Source organism: Asparagus officinalis, chromosome 6 (genome assembly GCF_001876935.1).
Source record: "Asparagus officinalis chromosome 6, Aspof.V1, whole genome shotgun sequence".
NCBI classification, from domain to species: domain Eukaryota; kingdom Viridiplantae; phylum Streptophyta; class Magnoliopsida; order Asparagales; family Asparagaceae; genus Asparagus; species Asparagus officinalis.
In genome coordinates, this window is record NC_033799.1 from 505,163 (window position 1) to 524,578 (window position 19,416).

At 35.3% G+C, this 19,416-nt stretch overlaps 2 protein-coding genes across 5 annotated transcripts in view; both read left to right on the forward strand.

Moving 5' to 3' along the window:
- LOC109845342 (probable ADP-ribosylation factor GTPase-activating protein AGD5) lies at positions 375-14,093 on the forward strand. 4 transcript variants are annotated; one of them, XM_020414581.1, is made up of 11 exons: positions 375-620; positions 3,811-3,869; positions 5,221-5,311; positions 8,206-8,260; positions 8,529-8,619; positions 8,726-8,945; positions 10,544-10,757; positions 11,307-11,635; positions 12,546-12,773; positions 12,854-12,906; positions 13,710-14,093. In XM_020414581.1, the coding sequence occupies exons 1-11, from the start codon at positions 570-572 to the stop codon at positions 13,831-13,833; spliced, it is 1,515 nt and encodes a 504-aa protein (XP_020270170.1). In that variant the 5' UTR covers positions 375-569; the 3' UTR covers positions 13,834-14,093. The 4 variants fall into 4 exon arrangements, with proteins under 4 accessions (XP_020270170.1, XP_020270171.1, XP_020270172.1 ...); XM_020414582.1 differs by having other exon boundaries at positions 378-620; positions 8,726-8,936; XM_020414583.1 differs by lacking the exon at positions 375-620 and adding an exon at positions 3,581-3,657.
- LOC109844654 overlaps positions 15,176-19,416 on the forward strand; it is a 7,364-nt gene continuing 3,123 nt past the window's right edge. The window contains exon 1 of the mRNA XM_020413767.1: positions 15,176-15,385. Within this exon, the coding sequence (XP_020269356.1) occupies positions 15,383-15,385 (3 nt within the window). The 5' untranslated portion in view covers positions 15,176-15,382. The remainder of the gene's footprint in view (positions 15,386-19,416) is intronic.

Here is a 19,416-nt window from a genome sequence, read left to right on the forward strand (position 1 = left end):
AATGATTGTTTTGAATCTCCTCATTTAATACAGAAAACAAAGTGTTCGATCTCGGCCGAAGGAAGCATTTCGCCGTCCAAACAGAGTAACTCATATTATGAGCTGAGAAGTAAGGAAATAATAATAATAATAATAAAAAGAATATATAATTGAAATGAATAAATTGGCGTATTTGCGTGATATTGTAGATATTATCAACTCGCGATCCGGCGCTAACTAGATATTTTGATACTTGGATCACCAGCCACCGTGTCAAATTTAACTTTGCCCATATACGAGGGGTTGCGTAAAAGTACAAAATTATGGTAGGGTGTTACTATTATTATTAATTATTGTTAGAAGAGAAAGAAGTCCCGTGGGTGATGGGTTGAACGAAAAATTTATAATTGTCCAGGGTCCTCTACGAATAAAAGAACACCGTTCTCGCCGTTCACATTCTATTACGAAGAGTGGCAAATTTTTTTAGATCCGAGGTTTCTCTTCTCTGGGATTTCATTCCTCAATCGAGCTGCGTTGTTCTCGCCCTAATAATTCCTTCGAAAATTCAAGGATAAAAAAGAAACATCAAGATGAACGAGAAAGCTTCGGTCTCCAAGGAACTCGACGCCAGACACAAAAAGGTCTCTCTCCGCTCCCTGTAATCTCTCATTTTCCAATTTCCTCTGAATTAATTCTTTTTCTTACGACATTATTATATTTCTGCAACCGAAATTACGAAGCAATTCGATCTGTATTTTGTTTTTCTGTATGCTAGAGAGGTGTGATCTTGACCGAAATTGAACCCCGATCGGTTTGTTCAATTATTCTCCTACGTCTAATTGTTTTCTTGCCATATTGATCTAAGTTCTACGATTCTTGATCAGATATTGCTCATCTGGGGATCAGGGCATAATGTGATATTTTTTGCGTGATGTTCTTTACATGCTTTTTTTTAACCAATGGCAACCTTTAATGGTAATTTCGTTTCTTTTAAACATAAGATGGATCATGGAGCCAAAAGCTCCGGCTAAAACATAGATATATACATGACGTGTCATGAGAATTGAGGCTCTTGTAGACCCATCCAATGAAAACTACTGAAAATAATGAGCACGCTAACATTACAAACTTATGGCGAAAATGGACCTTAACGTGGGGGTAGCCCTATGTATTCTCATCAACTACCAAACGGATAGTTTCCGTAGTTTAGAATCATCTATGCAAACTCTGCTAGCGGAGTATCCATCACAAATAGCAGTAAGATCCATTGAGCAGCTAGAGCACCATAAAGAACACCAGCACATGTATGATTACATAGTTCCTTCTTGCATAAGTAAAATAGAAATTACCTTCTTCTTCAGAGGAAAAGACTAAGGACTTCTCCAACATCAACAACATAAAAAATCAATTTAAGAAAATAAAAAATTAGATATAGCTTTATAATTAAATTTTTTTCGCTAGATTACCTTAATCCAAATTTTCGATAGATATAGCCTTATTATTATTTTTCGCTAGATGACTTTAATCCAATATTGTTTCCTGTATCTGATTCATCTTCTAATTCCTATATTTCTCCAAGAAGACCATGACGTATTAAGAGAACCAGCTCTCCCCCTAACAAAAACGTATGGACAATAGTAGCACAAATCTGAAATCATTTTAAGAGAAAGCCACTTCTAATATTGATTACAAGAAGCACAAGGTTGGTGCAAATAACATTCTTCTTCCTGAGATTGTCAGCATTCAAGAGTTTAATTTGAAGAGCAGCATTCTTCGAAAAACTGTATTCTGAGGAGTATAAACTCAACATCATTCACAAATTTATAAAAAAGGAATCTTCAAAAAAATTCCTAGAAGCTTTAGACCACCAACAAGAATTAGGGGGAAAATATGCAATCTCTAGTACATCTATAGTGTCACCGAGAAACCTCTGAAGCATGTTGGTCCTTGGACAACTCATGGAAAAAGGGTAAGCCACGGCTAGAGTATAGGTCCTTCAAAATAATACATTTCTACCTTCGCCACAACAAATTTTTACAAAGCATGAGCTAAAATCCCTAAGGGGGGGTTAGTCACCTAGAACTTAAAATTAGAACTGGGATAATCTGTGGGATAAAATTTTAAGGTGTTAGTCACATAGAACTAAACCTAGAACAAAATTTTAAGGTGTTAGTCACATAGAACTAAAAATAGAATAAAATTTTACAGTGTTAGTCAAGCAAAACTTTAACAAAACTAGAATTGGGATAATTGTACAAAATTATCCCACTTTTTTTATTTTTCTATACAAAAATGAGAGTTCTAGTCTCTTAATTATTCCAAGTTTTAGCTTGGAACTATGTGGTAAAAAACTAGAACTCGTATTTATTTTGTTATTTTTTATTTTTTTCTTTACTTATTTCCTATTATGGTTATCACCATCATTAGACCATCATCATAATAATAATTGTCAATATCTTATACTCTAACCAAAAGTTATTTAATAGTAACGAACATTTTTGTAAGTAATTATCAATTAATAATAGTAAGTTTAAAATACATAAATAGTATTTATATCTTCAAAATGCATAAATATATACTTCATGATTATAAAAATTTATCCCACGTTATTTTATCAAAATATCCTGCTTCACAAAATTGTTCCTAGTTATCCCACTAAAATATCCCACTAGCGAAATATTATTCCACTTTAACAATTATCCCATTTTGTATGAAAATGTCCCAATTGACTAACACCCCCTAAGCAACTTTCCAAACAGCTAAAGCACCAACAAAATAGTGATCATGAGATAATTTGAGACTTGTTCTCAGGGGCAACTTGTATTGGTCCAAGTGTGGAAAAACACCAGCACTGAGTTCTACAAGAAATTGAAAGTGTGTTCTAATCCTTTCAGGTCATATTCCTTAGCTTGCCTGGTCAAACAAAACAGTGGTAAACAAGATAATTTGATCTTGATTCTGAGGGACAGACCTATGGTGGTTCATGCGTGCCAATGTTTTAAATGCAATTGTTCAGTATTGAGAATTTCAATTTTAAAGGTATGATTGGTAATTAATTTTTCTTTTACCAATCAAATAGTAAACAAATCATATTGAATCTATCACATGAATCTGTGAAAAAATATTTTAGCTCTTCTAACGTGCACATCTCATGTGTCATACTAGTTTATTCCATTATATGCCTACTGATAAAGGTTCATCTGACCGCTGCTCATTCTCTTCAAATCCACCCTACTGCTGTAACATAGAGTAGGAAAGTCCTTTGAAATTTTTTTCACCTTGCTTTGTTGATAGTTTTTGGTAGTGTTTGCTAAAGAGGATGAAGATGATTTTGAAAGTCAAGATCATGGACTTTAGCAGTCCATATTTAGTGATTAACACATGCTAAGTGGGATCGCTTGGTCAATGGAACTTTTTTCATTTAGTGCTAGAAAGATTCTATCAGCCATTTAATTATAACCTTTTATAGTTCTCTTAGAACCATACTGGACAAGGCTTTCATTGGAAATAATTGATCTTTTTAAAGGTGTTCCTGATTGTAATGGTTTATGTGGATGGACTTGTCCACCCTCTTGGATCAGAATCAGTTTGCTAATAGGAAATTGGTTCTTGTGGTCTATGGTAGAAATTTGATGACTCAAATAGATAATCATTTTACTGCACTTTCACCTTTACTTGGTACTCTCTAATTCATTACCTAGTTCTCTTCCTTGTTGCTCATATTTGGGTGGAAGTGCTACTTATCTTTTTGGTTTAAGGGGCCTCGATGATTTCTTAAGCGTGAGACTTTTACTTATGTGATTTGCGTTTCTCTTTACCATCAATGTGCAGATCCTAGAGGGGCTCCTTAAATTGCCAGAGAATAAACAGTGTGCTGATTGCAAGGGAAAGTAAGTACATACTTACATTTTGAAATCTTAATTTCCATTTCAGTTGTGGCATTCCAAGTAGTATAATTATGAACAAGGTTTTTTAATGTCAATAAATAAGTTAATTTACCGTTTAGTAACAGGTTGAATGGATTATTGCCTTTTGCCATCCCAATTCTTGATAAAAGCAATAGAACATGTTGTAATGATACATTATACTGCACTTAATTCCTTCTCTATTTATTCAATGAAAGTTTAAAGTATTTTTGTTTTATAATTTGTATTGTGTGATTCAGAATGCTCTTATTAGTGAACATCTTCCTTTTCGACATTACTCCCATCAGGACATTTTTTTATGATCCAGCAGGTACACTACTATTAGTAATTTATCTTTGTACAAAGGATGTCAGTCTCCTCGATCTTCACAAGGCTGAAAATGATACTTATCTCCTGCTCGGTAGGTAGAAAAGGAACGAAGCATGTGAAGCTTAATTTTTTTCTTAAAAGAATGTCCTAGGCTGGTTCTATTCTCTTTCAGCGGTTTAAGATACGCCTAATTGCTGGGAACAAATGCACTAATAAGTGGACAAGATATTGTCTTCAGATCTTCTTGATGTGGACATGAGCCATTGAGAACTGCTGGGCTGTTTATCTTCTTTAACTTGTAGGCTTGTTCAATACTTAGGGATCACGTCTGTTTGAATAGTAAAGTGCTAGTTTAGCTGCTTTACTGTGGCCATTTGAGTATTATCTGTATAGAGATAGTCATACCCCAAGAGCTAAGCTGGAAGGCATGTATAGACTTGCCATAGTAAAATCTGGAAGATTCTAGTTTGGTCTGTCACACTGAAAGAAGAATATTGTGAAGTTGTGACAATTCTCCCTGCAGAAGTCAGCTATCTTTTGGTTGTCTACCTCTTCCTTTTGTTACTTTTTTCTCTCAAGAGATCAACTAAAGTGACGTTCAATGTGCCTTTTGTACCAATCGACTAGACCTTCTAATTCATCTATTGCCACTTCCTTGAAGACAAGGGAGTATATATATTTACCCAATGATAGAACCTTCTATTCAAATACTAATACTTTTTCTAGTCATACTTACTAATAAAAGGCTTCCTGGTGAGGCATTTACACCATACACTTTTTGAGATTTCACATTATTAGATCCATATGTATTATATTGTTTAGATTGTAAGATTCAAATTGTCTAATGATGTTGGATTTTAGGATCCAGCCCATTGTGAGCTGGTTTTTCTGAGTCTTGTAAAAACTGTAAAAGGGATCATGATATCTTTCACCTTGGAATTTCCAATGTTATATTTCAAGTTTAGGTTGTACTTCTGGATCCTGACTGTGACTTATCTTTTTGCAGAGGTCCACGATGGGCAAGTGTGAACTTGGGGATTTTCATATGCATGCAATGTTCTGGAATACACAGAAGTTTGGGGGTACACATATCAAAGGTCAGCTAGGGAACTACTCATTTCTCTTCTCTATTGATCAATCTATCTACCTATTTCTGTCTTTGATATTTCACTCTTTTTACATATAGATGATTGGAAGGTTTAAATATAACTGTAGCTTATGTTGTTTTTTGATTTAGCCCAGCATAGATGCTATGAGCTATCTACCAATGCAATTTATTTGTTTCCATCAGCTCAAAAGCTGTACATGGTTTCTTTCTCTTTTTCCTAATATCTGAATGGTAATAATTTATGAAGATTCAGTTTACATGACTGTGATTTTCTGTACTATTTTATTAATATGCTGTATGAGTTAATAATTCCTTATCAATAAAATCATTAAAGTTCTCATATTGAAAGGCATCTGAAAAGGTTTAAAAAGGTCAAAGAACATAAGACTATCACCTAACCATGATTGTTGAGGTCCTTGAGGATACAAATCTGCTAGCTAATGTTCTAAGCAATATCATACCTGTTAGCCATAGCCCTGCATTACCATTCTTGTCTTAGTTGTACATTATGTTTCTTCCTGGGATAGCATCATTTATAAACAGAATCTTTTTGATAACTATCTTGTGAGGTTGCGCTGAAGTTTATTTTGGAACATTATTAGTTGTAAGTGGCATTAGTGGTGGGATCTTTTGGAGAGGTTGTGAGCACCTTTTGTAGTAGTAAAAAAATATTTTATATAGATGCTTTTGGAGCAAAGATATAATTTCATATACTTATATTGTACATTTTCCACTTCATGTGTTCCTTACCTTTTGGACTAGTAAAAAATATTTTATATAGATGCTTTTGGAACAAAGATATAATTTCATATACTTATATTTGTACATTTTTCTTGTGCTCCTTACCTTGTAAAGATGTAGGCTAGTCCAGAGTTAGGATGTCACACTGTGCATCATGTGGATGTATATGTTCTTTTTTATCAGGGAAGCTGTAGCTCAAGAGTGCTAATACACCACTTTCCTGAGAGGAGAGTATGGTTCCATTTTTGCTCACTTGTTTCATGAATCATACTCCTTTTTTTATGTTATCATCATCATCTAAGCTTTATCCCATTAAATGGTGTGGTCGAGTAGCAAACTCCGTGTTGAGAGGGCTTCATGAGAGATGAACTTTCTCTCAAATTGACATCTAGAGACGGCAGACACTTCTATCTATGTTGTAGACGGCAATTCATGGATATTTGTCTTGAGGGATTGTAACTGTTTATTTTATTTTATTTTTCAAAATCCACCTTGTGATGGTGAAGGGTTTGGCAGACCCCTACCCATTTATTAGAAAAAGAAAAAGAGCTACAAGAGCTAGAGGGAACAAAAACCTGACCAAAACCTGACCCTAGTAGAGAGGAACAGGTAGCAAACAAAAAGAAACGAGGGAGACTCTCCTTGTCCCAAAATCGTTTACGAATATAAGGACAATCCCCTGACTCTAATCTGCTAATACATTGAAGAGAAGCCCATGTTGGCTAAAGAATATGCGAGAGAATTGGTTTCACAGTAGCAGCGAGAATCAAACATTAAGGCTACATCATAAATTCTGGATATTTTGAAGCACACAGTAAATTTACCAAGTACTATCTAGGCTAACAGAGTCTGAGGAAAAGAATATTTGAGAATTCATCTCACAACAGACATCAACAAAGTCCATTCGAAGACATAAAATCAGACCTTGCTAGACCTTGCTCTAGAGCTTAGCCTCAGATAATAAATTAGTGCCATTACTATAATGTGTGAGGAAACACCACCAAGAACTTTACCTGTAGAATCCCTAATTACTTCACCTCCTGCGATCTCGCCTTGATTGGCTTTGGTGAAACCATTAGAGTTAATCGTGTCCTCATTGATTCTTGGCTTGTTCGACAGGACTACTTTAGGGGCCTTGGGAGTAACCGGAAAGAAATATTACATACAGTGCAAGTCAAACATAATAGTGTACTTTGATTCAAAACTGCTTAAAGGTACATAGGTGACACTGTAAAATAGTTGTTGTTGCAGCATAGCGTGGCATCAAGTGTCTCAAGTCTTTGTGTTTTGGTGCCATAAAGAGAATTTTTTGCTTGGAAGGGTTTGCCATAAAACCTGGCAGTCAAGTTAGCAGGCAGGATATCGACCAATTTTTTTTGCAGTGTAAATTGCCACAAAGTAAAAAAAGTATGTACGGGTGACAGATATGTTAAATTTGTTATACTTCCGCGGAATCATCTCCGAAGTCTGAAGTCATAATATAAGCCAAAGAGTCAAACCAAGAAATAATCCAAAACTTTCATATGTTTATAGGTATATATGTATACATCTATCTATGTATTACATATATTTGTATGTACTTACACTGTATATAGGTTGGTAGGTGGGTAGATAAGTATGCATGTATATATGTATTGGAACTAGCATATAAAGTATTTCAACAAACCGAATATCTTAGCAGTTCCCTTTCATGTATACATGTATGGGAACTAACGTATAAATGAGATTATCTTCTGTTAAACTTATTTGTAGCTCTGACTAAGTTGCATCTAAATTTTAAAGATGTTAGAATATATGTATGTATGGGAACTGACATATAAATTGTTGAAGCTATCATTGCTGTTTCTTTGTGGTTTTGAGCTAGTGTCCTCTTATTTATCATACGCAATATTTTACATGACTTTGCACAATGACTGCTTGCATCACTTGATCAACTCCTTCAGTTCTGTTTTCTTCTATAATAAAATCTTATGCTTATTTTCAAGTTTGCTTACACGATTGAAAGTCAACTTAGCTTTCCTATGTCTAGGAATGCGAATGAGTCACTGAAATGCAACATATGCTTGCCTCGGCTCTGATTTGTCAAACTAGTATCTGTTAGAATTTTGATGCATCTCAATAACTGCTTCGTGTCAACTGCAGGTAAGATCTGCAACCCTGGACACATGGCTTCCAGAGCAGGTTGCATTTATTCAAAGTAATTCTTTGCACCTTTTAGCTACTTCACATTACATGTAGTATGCGATATGTTTTTATACGCGTGCTTATTGTATAGACATTTGTATTGGCACATGTGTGGGGCGGCTGATTTGTTTTAATTGGCACTGGTCATTCACAGCAATGGGAAATGAAAAGGCAAATAGCTTTTGTTTTAATTGGCACTGGTCATTCACAGCAATGGGAAATGAAAAGGCAAATAGCTATTGGGAAGCAGAACTACCTCCAAACTATGACAGAGTTGGCAGCAATGGGAAATGAAAAGGCAAATAGCTATTGGGAAGCAGAACTACCTCCAAACTATGACAGAGTTGGGATAGAGAACTTCATTCGTGCAAAGTATGCTTGCTTCTAATTCTAATTTTCTTGTACTGTGATTCTTCATAGTTCTACTTAAGATTTGTATAGCTGGATGCGGTAGCCTGAAAAATAGTTCAATCGCCAGATATGAAGATAAAAGATGGATACCTAGAAATTCTACTGCAATATCACATTTACAGTATGGAGAAGAGAAGGTTTCTGAATATAAGGAAAAGCCTGATGATAGGTGTGCACAAGGTTCTATTAATAAAGCAGATTCTCCTGGGGAGCACAAAAGCCCTGAGCAGCAGGGTCCAAAGAAAACCAGCCTAGCAGTCCCAAAGTTACCTACTCCGGTAAGACATGTACGATCTTGTTTATTGGCTATAGTTTCGTTTTACACTTCTACTCTAGAATCTTAGGAAATGTGAGAATTCTTCTGAGGTTTTGCTGTTTCTTAACTGGTCAGGCCTGGATCTAATATGAAAAAAGAAAAAAAAAATATGGTCTATTTTTGTTAATTGCTAATAGATTGAGCTTATGAATCTATACCGAGATGATGGCATAGAATAACTGCTTGATTATCCTTGGAATTGATAAATTCACATTGATAATGGAAAAGAAAACATTGAAGAGTCAGTTTTGGGGGTTTCCCTTTTCATATTCCCTTTTATATTTTCATTTTTCAATATTATTTGATACGGATGTACAGGTATTTTACCTTAACTCATGATTATGCCCTGTTCATGAAATTATGATCATTCACGTTCGTGAATGTTGTTCTTTTTAAGTAAAGCAAGCTAGTGCGTCTTAAGCAGTTTTTATTGTTGATTTGCGGTTGAAACTGCCAGGTGTTAATCTTTGCTTGTTCATCCTGTATTCTATATAGGTTTCCTTAAAATATATGTTCCCAGCATCTACCAAAGGCAATCCTCTGGAATTGAACAATCCAGTTATTCATAATAGTGATATAATGTCTGTATATTGTTAACATATTTTGTGAGGCAACTGGTCCTATCTCTTATTTTAGCTTGTCAAGCAGTTTACACGAGTCTTTTCCTGCTAGTTCAAAGAAGGAGAATACTATTATTTCAATATGAAGCTAAGAAAATGTATTGATAGAAAAAGTAAGTTTCATGCGTCACAGTGACATTAAGTAGTACTCAAGTCCTGTCATGAGCAGACTTTTGTTTAATCTACGACTGTGATTCTGGTTTCCATAATTTTTTTTCTTATTCTACTGAAATTAAGTATTTCAAATTTCTTTAGATTAAGGCAAATCATCCAAATCATTATTTTAAATTGTCTGCTTCTATGTTCAGCTAGACTCACTCAGCTTATTGTTGTTTTATTTATTTATTTATTTTTTGCTTCAGTAGCACCTGCCCCTACTTTTCAAGTATCCTTTTAGTTTTCCATATGCTTAACCTTGTAGAAAGTAGAGACATGTGCGTTACACATGCAATAAGTGATTTAGTTTAGTTGCATATCCATGAGGGAGATAGACGCTAGTTCAATGCTCTTTTGAGAGTAATGCGAATAGGCTGAAGTTTCAGCCTCTCAGCCTCATGTTCAACTCGTCTGCAAATTTCCCAAGGAAAGATTCACTGTCCATAATATTAGTAGCTATTTAGAGAGGAAGGGCATAAGTTTGACAGTTATTAAGATGTACTCATTTGTTTCATGGAGTCTTCTAGACCTAGAGCTCTGATTTGCAGCCCGTATATTGCGATCAATTGAATTGTGATTGGAAAATATGCTTTTAAGGAATAGAGTAGAATAGTAGTATAGATGCTTTTATAAGTTTGCATTTTATTAAGTTGTAAGTCTGACAACTTGTTACACATGTAAATGGTAGGAAAAATTTCAAACCTCATGTTTCCTATGTCTTTTTTGTTAACTTGAGCAAAACATGTTTGTTTCATTTTGATGGTTTGACTTAAAATTTCCATATCTAAAACAGGTTTCCTCAGGGTTTAAAGTACGACACGTCATGCCCAAGACTGAATCCCAAAGGCCTCCTCGAGCAACACCAACCACAGTTGATACCACATCCACCCAACCCCCAAAAGTTAGTATCACGACTAATCTTTTTGATATGCTTCCTATGGACGAGTCAAATGAAAATGGATCTCAACAGTCTACAGCTGATGACACTTCGTGGGCAAATTTTCCGTGTAAGCTATATTACTTTCTTAATGATAGAGTTTGGACTTCAAAATTTTCTGTAAAAGCTCAGGGAAGTTATTGGATCCATCCCTAAGATGGAGATGGGTATTGTAACTGTGGCACATGCTGCACATTTACGCTCATCTCTGTCAAAGTTGATTTGTTTATCTCCTAACACTAGTTCAACCAAATCAAAGCCAATACAATCAGCCCTAAGCCCTTTCTGACCATATCCTAGTATCTTAATTTACTTAAATTTCATGCTATAGGATATGTCGGCTTGTGCATTATTTTCCTTTTCCTTTTCCCCGTGTTACTCTATTTTGTGTCTGATCTTTTACTTATACAAAATCAACTTTGCAATAAAGTGGAGACTATGGTATCTCTCTTAAAATGTTCTGTGTTAATCTCAAACTCATGCTATATATACCTGGCCTAACCTATAAAGATATTTTTTCCTCTTCCTTTTTCCTAGCAGATTTAATATGAACAACTATGTAATTGTTGTCAGTTCTTCATGGTGAGCTTACTTTTGGTTTAAATGTTAACACTTGCAGCGGTTGAAGCACATGTTGGTACAGGTTGTGTCAAGTCTAAGTCTACCTCAGCTATTGAGGACTTGTTTGCAGATGCATCACTTGTGACACCTTCTTTGTCTCAAGAGAGTTTACAGGAAAATTTAAATGCAGAATCCAACTCTGCCACAGGTGATAATGACAACAGAAGGGATGCTGTAATTAAATCTCAATCTACATCAGCAATCGAGGAGTTATTTAAAGATTCAACATCTATCACGACTCCTCCAGCTCGAGAGAAATCGCAGGCAACAGCTACAGAAAAGTCCCAGACAGAGATAAAAGATGACATTCTGAATCTTTTTGACAAGGTATATTTCCATCTTATTTTCTGTAAGATGCATGAAACCTACTTTCCATAGAGCTAACATATTAGTATTTTCGTTTAATTATAGGTATAACCCATGACCAACAAGGTCCACAGAAAACATTCTTACGTCAATGTCATTATGGGCCTAATAGACCACTACCGAACAACTGATCCCATAATTATCTATTTTTGCAAATGAAATGAGTAAATTAACATGGATCCTATGATCCTGGATAGGTCAACCTTTCATACTCCTGCGGAATCAATGGGCAGGCAAGAAACCTTATATTTGCATGTGCTCTAACACAATACCATGTCATATGTCAACTTGACGGTACAGATCATTTTCATGAGGTAGGATTACACTAGCAACTTTTTGGAATCTAGACCTAGCACATACACTACTAATTAGTTATTTGATTCTTTTTAGGTGGTTACAGTCTAAAGATTATGTAATGAAACAAATGATGTGCAAGTTAGATTACTCTGCTCAATAAATTGAAGCGTTAATTGTTTCCATGTATAGTTTCGTTATATGGTGTGGTTATCTCTATAAGGATGGTCATATGTTAACTGTTGGTTAGAAAAACATTTAGAAATCAAATAAAAATAGCCTATCAAAAATAACATGCTTTTTGAAAGATATAGATAAACCATACCTGTATACGCTCAATAAAAAAGTTGTGCAGGATCCTGTGCCTAGGATTATATAATTAACCAATTTCTCTGTACTCAAATTCCTGCCAAAAGAAAGACATACAACACAGCTATATAAGCTCCATTATAAAAAAAAACCCAAAGAGATCTAATCCAGTAAGAAATTATAGAATCGACTCGTTTTTTTTGTACTCAATCCAGTTAAGATTGGAGTTGTATTTATAATTGCATATTTGTAATGTGATTTATTGCAGTCGAATATGGTGTCTCCCTTTTCTGTTCATCAACAGCAAATTGCTTTCCTCTCCCAGCAACAAGCTCTTATTATGGCTGCCTCTAAATCTGGAGGAACACCTCCATTTCCTGCTACAACACAACAACCAGGTGCGACAAACACAAGTCAAACAAATGTAGGTATGCTAACGAAGGACTTGTCGGGTCATGGTTATCAAATGCCAGGGATGACACTGCCAGGAGCCCAGGTGATTTTCATAAAAACTTTATGATATAGGAGTAAATAATGAAATAGTTGGTTAACTATCTTTTCTCTACTACTTTATAGGTTGGTAACATTCTTCCGTCACCAAACATGATCCAAAGTAACCCGACAACGAGGTTAACTCTCTCTTTTCTCTAATATTTGTATAAAGATATCCTCTTTACTGTAGGTAGGTATAAAGGTTTCCACTATGATGTAATGCAGTTCTCCTTAGTAAAGTGTGTCAGCTTCTCACAGAGTAGAGGGTTTTGTGGAGGTAGCCTTTAGATGGTCAGAAGTCCCAGGCATTAGTCCTTGGTAGGAAACTTTAATGGAACTTATAAAGGGGTATTTGCTATATCTCAAAAATTAAACCGTCATCTGTCCTTTTGGCCTGTTTAGACTATTGAAAAATTGGGGGTTTCTTCTGTACCAAATTTTAGAAAGCATATAGCTATTGCATATTGATTCAGTTAGATGGTGTGGCACTGAAAAGAATGGAAATGAAAATAGTTCATCAAAATTAACCTACTTTAAAACAAATCTACCAAACTTTAATGGTATAATACTTGGACTACAACCCAATCAAACTAGTAAATACAGACTTTAACTGCATCCCTTTCGAATACAAAAGTTTATTCTGAAATTCCTCAGGAGTTATGAGTTACTGACTGACCTCCTTGGGGCATATCCCTTGACATTTTAAAAGCATATGCCTATATAATATTATGCAATTAAGTACGCTTATCTAACAATAACATATTAATTATTGAGATTTGTAATTGTTTTCACAATCTGATCCAAGTCTGACGATTCAAAGAATTCATAATTACTTCCGATATTATTAGTTTCTCTTGTAAACATTCTTCTTTTTCTTCTTGTAAGTGCAAAGCATATATGAGAAGATAATTAAATGCTGGTATTCAATACTCTCTTGCAGAACTGAAACTGAGGAATCAGTTGCCTCAGAAGCCAAAAAGCCATCATCTTCCACCACCAAGCCCTCCACTTCTGATGTTTTTGATTTCTCGACGTTAACCAAGGGGATGTTCTCAAAACGCTAGCTCTTCACCATCACAGAAAAAAGAGAGGATAAAATGGAAATACAATGTGGGTTACGAATCCGAAGAAGTTTAAGTTTTATTTTATTTTTTTCCTGCTTCCATTTGCGAAGGTATTTTTGTTCATTCTTGGTATAAGTTTCAGAGTAAAGCTCAAAAACGCCTGTTTAGAACATATATGTACATTTTTGTTAGGGATCGGCGAAAGGTGTACATTTATAGGATATAGCTAATGCTTTCACATTGGAAAATTTTATTGAGAACTACTTGATCGCCTAATAATGGGGAACAACAACAACAGTTTTGAATCCAAACCGTTGCAGAGTGCCTGTTATAGTTCCAATAGTTTTTGTACTTCTTCTTGAGTGCTGCATATCAGTTCCAATAGTTCCTCCCCAGGACATGAAATTTGTTTGATTCGGTGGGTGCCGCCACGTGTTATGCCTACAGCTCCTGTCCATGATCATCATCATCATCTATCATGTATCCTTTTTTTATAAAACCTGAGTTGCAAAATGTTTCTGTAAGTCATGGTTGTCCTTTTGTTTTCCTGTAAGCCTCGTGGGACTTCTGCTGGAATCTGAAGAAAATTTTGATAAATTTCAGGAAATTATGGTGAATTTTCATAGACTTACACAAGGGGTTAATTTTAATTTAATTTTCTACCATGAACTTTTGTATTAAACTATCAACTGTTGTCTTTGTTACTTGCACTTACAAATGCGGGATAAAACATCCTTTTTCAATATCTCCATATATAGGTTAAAAAATGAGAGTAATTGTATTTAAATATGAATGATGAATTGGTCTTTTCAAGACTGTTGTCAATTTTTTCCTGGAGATTTTTTGTATTTAATAAATTATAAAAAAAACTTAAAATATAAATAATTTATAATAGTTTCTTTTAAGATCAATAGAAGTTCACCATACTATCGTCACTGTCATCATATGTAACCATTAATTTCCCATAATGCAAAGATTTCCCGTCTCAGTTTTTTCTAAAAAACAATAGTGGATAGAAGTCTCTCCTTATTTTTTTAATAATAAATACTTAACAAAACAATACTGCCTACAGGAATTCCTCGTAACGATATAATGACAAATTTTCTCAAAAAAAGGAAAAAAAAAATCTATAATCTATTGCATACCGTTTCACATAAACAATCATTAATGAAAGCGGTAGGGGGCACTACACACGATAAATAGGTGTAGCAGTACCATAAATCGGCGTGGGAGTATCACTCCCCAAATTGAAGAGAAAACAAAATCAACAACTTAAAAGCGTTCAAAAAACCTCTCACCTTTTAAAGAAGTTGAGATTCCTTTAAACAAATCCACACTTTCCTAATGAAGAGCCCATCCTTTTTCTTCTCTAATAATAATAAATCCCACCTCAATAACCCTACTTCCTTCACTCTTTTCCTTCTCTATGCTATGGTCAAGGGTGATACATTTCTTTTGAGCCAAAAAAAAAAAAAAAATCATTTTTGTTGCTGCCTGGGATCGAACTGCAAACTTGTAGTGAACAAGGATCAATTTGAAGAAGACCCAAATGGTACATTGTTATGAATTTGATTTTTTTTTTGTAATTATGGTTTTGTTTGACTGCTTATTTATGATTATCTTCATGGGTTCTTTTCATGTTAATTTGCTTCATGGTTTGAAGGAAAAGGTCCTCTATTATTGATTTGTTAATCATTTTATCTGCTCGCCCATTGGTTAGTCTTAATTCCTGGAAATTTATGTTAACATGAGAGAGTAAATTGTAAACTGCATTCTTGCAGATTAAATATAATTGTTAAATTTATACTTGGAAGGTTCTCGACCTGTGATCTTGCGGTTCACATGACAAAATGACATGATAACCCTCGTCCTGATATGTTTATTTATGAACTATGCATTGATAAATACGAGTATTTTAGTAAACTGATTTATTCAGTTTATATGACAAAATAACATGCTAAGTTGCCAAACCTCAGCAGTCAGCAGAGTATGCTATTTATGACATAATCTTGATAAATACGATTAATTCACTGATTTACTTTATCCACGGGAGTAGGTATTTTCAAAGGATATGAGCTTGTTTCGGAGGCAATAGTGGGGTATGTTCACGCATGCACACACGCACATGTCCATGTGTTCTTCGTTCCTATATGGAAAAAGGTAAAAAGTTCATTATAGAATTTGATGGATATAAACAGTATAACTGAATGGACACAAAAACAAAAGTAAAGGTTATTTCGAAGCATTAGGTCCATCGAATGATAATGAGCAATAGGTACAGTAGTGATGGGTATTTGACCAGGGGTCATGCACAGGAATGAGTTTCCTTTCTAAGGTGCACGAAGGGGACGAATGTGCACATTTTCGGTCTGGAGGCATTGTCCTTATACTAAGAGTGAGATAGGAGGCTCATTTTTCATTCTAGGAGCTATCATTCACTTGTGGTGCATTCTTCTTGTTATACAATTCCTCTCTCCACATTTTGACTTGGTATTGGTGTCACGCCCCGGGCCCACGGGGCCTGTTCGTGTAAGCCGTGGGACCCACCGAGTGTAACGTGCTATTTGGCTCAAACCATTGCCAAAATCGCCTAGCTAATATTACACTTGAGTCTTAAGCTTTCACATATAAACCACTTAATATTTCGTTCCCAACACGATGTGGGACTAAACTTTTGTAAAGTTGGTGGGATGTCACATTCACCCCACCTTACAAAGGCGACGTCCTCGTCGCGGCATGACAATTAGCACATCCCAGGTTACCAGGCGATGTGGACTCTAGAGGTAGCTCCTACAGGCTCTAGAGGTGGCTCCCACCAGCCACCACACGGTGTAGCACTTAGCTCCACACTTCCGGCTGGCAACTGCTCTGATACCATTTGTCATGCCCCAGGCCCGCGGGGCCCGTTGGCGCGTGCAAGCCGTGGGACTCACCGAGTGTAACGTGCTATTTGGCTCAAACCACTGCCAAAATCGACTAGCCGATGTTACACTTGAGTCTTAAGCTTTCACATATAAACCACTTAATATTTCGTTCCCAACGCGATGTAGGACTAAACTTTCGTAGAGTCGGTGGGATGTCACAATTGGTTAATTAGAACTTCAACGGAAAAACATGAATGGTGGAAAGGTGATTTGTCATTGTCTTTTTTGCCCTTTAATTTCTTCCCTGCTCTTTTTCAGCAACAAGTTGATTATGGATGCAAAGCAACTGAAAGAAAGTGGTGGATTCAATACTGTTCTTCCCTTTATTCAGAATAATTTTCTAATATTTTTTGTTAGTCTTAATGATGTACCATAATTTTGCAGCAGTGAGAAAAACTTATGGTGTTGTAAGAAAATGTGTCGACAGTTGCGGCCTAGTGGATATTAGTTCAATTCTTTTCTTTTTCTTTATTCATACAACATTTTCCATTCAGAAGGTTTCGAACAAGTTTATGTTCATGTGGCGAGCATTATCATCTCTCTCTTGTTTGGGAACAAAGTATATAAGAGATTTGGAGGTCTGTTACTTGTTACTTTAGCCCGATCTATGCTGCCAATGAGATGGATTTCTTTCTATGTGGGCTGACCTCCTATAATTGATGGCCATCCTCTCCTGATTATGTTTATCTTATCTGGAATAAACCACCTCAGACTTTTAATCTCAGGCTCCCAGTTGTTGATAAATTCAGGCAATGTTTGCCTTCAGCCTTCTTAATTAGGGATAGTGATGAATTCACCATCTATTCTGAAATTATCCTCTGATGATTTATATGCATAGGCTGTTGTTCTAGGATGTTATACATAGTGGCATGAGAATATATGTGCGGAAAAGTATTGAATCAAAATATAATGAAACAAGAGAAATGATCTTGAGATTTTATGAATTATATTTCTATGTACTAAATAGTATCAGAAGTTGAAGTTGGCTGTCTGGCAACTAAATGTATGTCACGTGAAAGAATAACTGAACCATCCCTGGAAATCTTTTGGGCGACGTTACTGGGGCGATACGTTTAAGTAAAATCTTGTTTTGTTTGACATGGTGACATGACACAACACTAAAACACACCTCACGTGTCTCGGAGACTATTCACGTAAACAAAAGTAAATATGTTAACATTGTTTCTCATATAAAAAGTGAAAAGTAGAAAAAAAATCAAGAATTGTATATACAGTCTAAAAGTGCATGAAGATAGAACAAAAAAGGGGAAATGTTTGCATTATTTTACTTTCCGTTCTCGTGCCACATACGCCCTAGTTCTTTTACTAGGCCAGTCAATGAATTGTGTAAACGGAACTTAATCACCTATTTATCTACTTAATACGGGACTAACATAAGCACATATACTAATATATAAGATTTTCCATGAAGATCACTTTATGATTGACACCTTCTCTTGAATGTTCTATGGTGCTCTCCTTCAGTTCTTAGAAGAATAAATTTTATTCACTAACTTGCTAAAAAGAAAAACACTTTTCATACAGAATACAGACTCTTTAAAAAGAATGATACCAACTGTTGCTGTCTCCACTGTGTGCTTTGTTACTCCTTGTCAGTGGAAGTCAATATGTTCAGAGAAGTAGTAAAGAAATAGAAGTTTCTATAATTAAGACTAAATCATAGGAAATATCCAAAAATGTCTTCTGGTTGCTACTAAGTGCAGAAATTTTTCGTCATTTCCTTTATACATTATATCTTTTAGCATAAGCAGATCAGTACTTCAAATCAGAAAATAGTTTCCAGTTACTTATTAATTTGACTAATTTACATATTATGAAGTAGTTTTTTTGAATTTTAAGCATACTTTCATCTGTTTGACTCTTCCTCTACCGCGCATCAATGTTTTATCCTTTCACTGTCTGTCCCAAGCTAGTATAGAGGATTGTGTTTGTAGTTGTTCACTGTAAATCATTTTACTGTCTGTCCCAAGCTAGTTTAGAGGAATACATTAGGTAGTTGTTTACTGTAAACCCTGGCCGATCTCTATGAAACAAGTTCTTAAAAAATCAGTAGGGTTTCCTACTCAACGTGTTATTAGATGCCACCTCGATGCAACAATTAGTAGGCAAGGTTGCTTTGCTTGAGTATTTCTCAAAATGACCATTACATCGGTGCCATCCTGGTGTGGTGACAAGTAAGCAAGCGTGTGTTGAGGATTTCATGCGATTATATTGGTCCCTAAATATGATGCCAAATAGGAAATAGGAATAGCCATAGACCAGAGAGTAGTATAAGAGAAATGAGTAAGAGACAGTTACGTAATTATAGTACTTCTAAAGAAGATCATGATTCAAATCCCTTAACTTGAAATTGTGGCTTTAGTAAGAAATCACTCAAAATGGTGAAAACACCTGTTGTTTGCTAGAAGTTCAACATGACTTCTTGGTATGTTCTTGTGGTAAGATCTTTATCAATTTGAATGAGCTGGTTTTTTTGTAGCTTCCATTGTTCATTTCGATCAATATCTTTAACTAGTTTCTTCTTAAGTTCTTGCACTGCTTGCTTCAATGAAGCCTACAATACCAGCTGGATTGCTCAGCCTAATTTAGATTCCTGCGTGTTTAAATACATTCTGCGGAATTACTTACGCAAACTGAT

Coding starts and splice junctions, on each gene's coding strand:
- LOC109845342 (XM_020414581.1), top strand. CDS start 570: ATGAACGAGAAAGCTTCGGTCTCCAAGGAACTCGACGCCAGACACAAA. Junction 8,620..8,725: donor GAGAACTTCATTCGTGCAAA/GTATGCTTGCTT, acceptor TTCAATCGCCAG/ATATGAAGATAAAAGATGGA. Junction 12,774..12,853: donor TGACACTGCCAGGAGCCCAG/GTGATTTTCATA, acceptor ACTACTTTATAG/GTTGGTAACATTCTTCCGTC.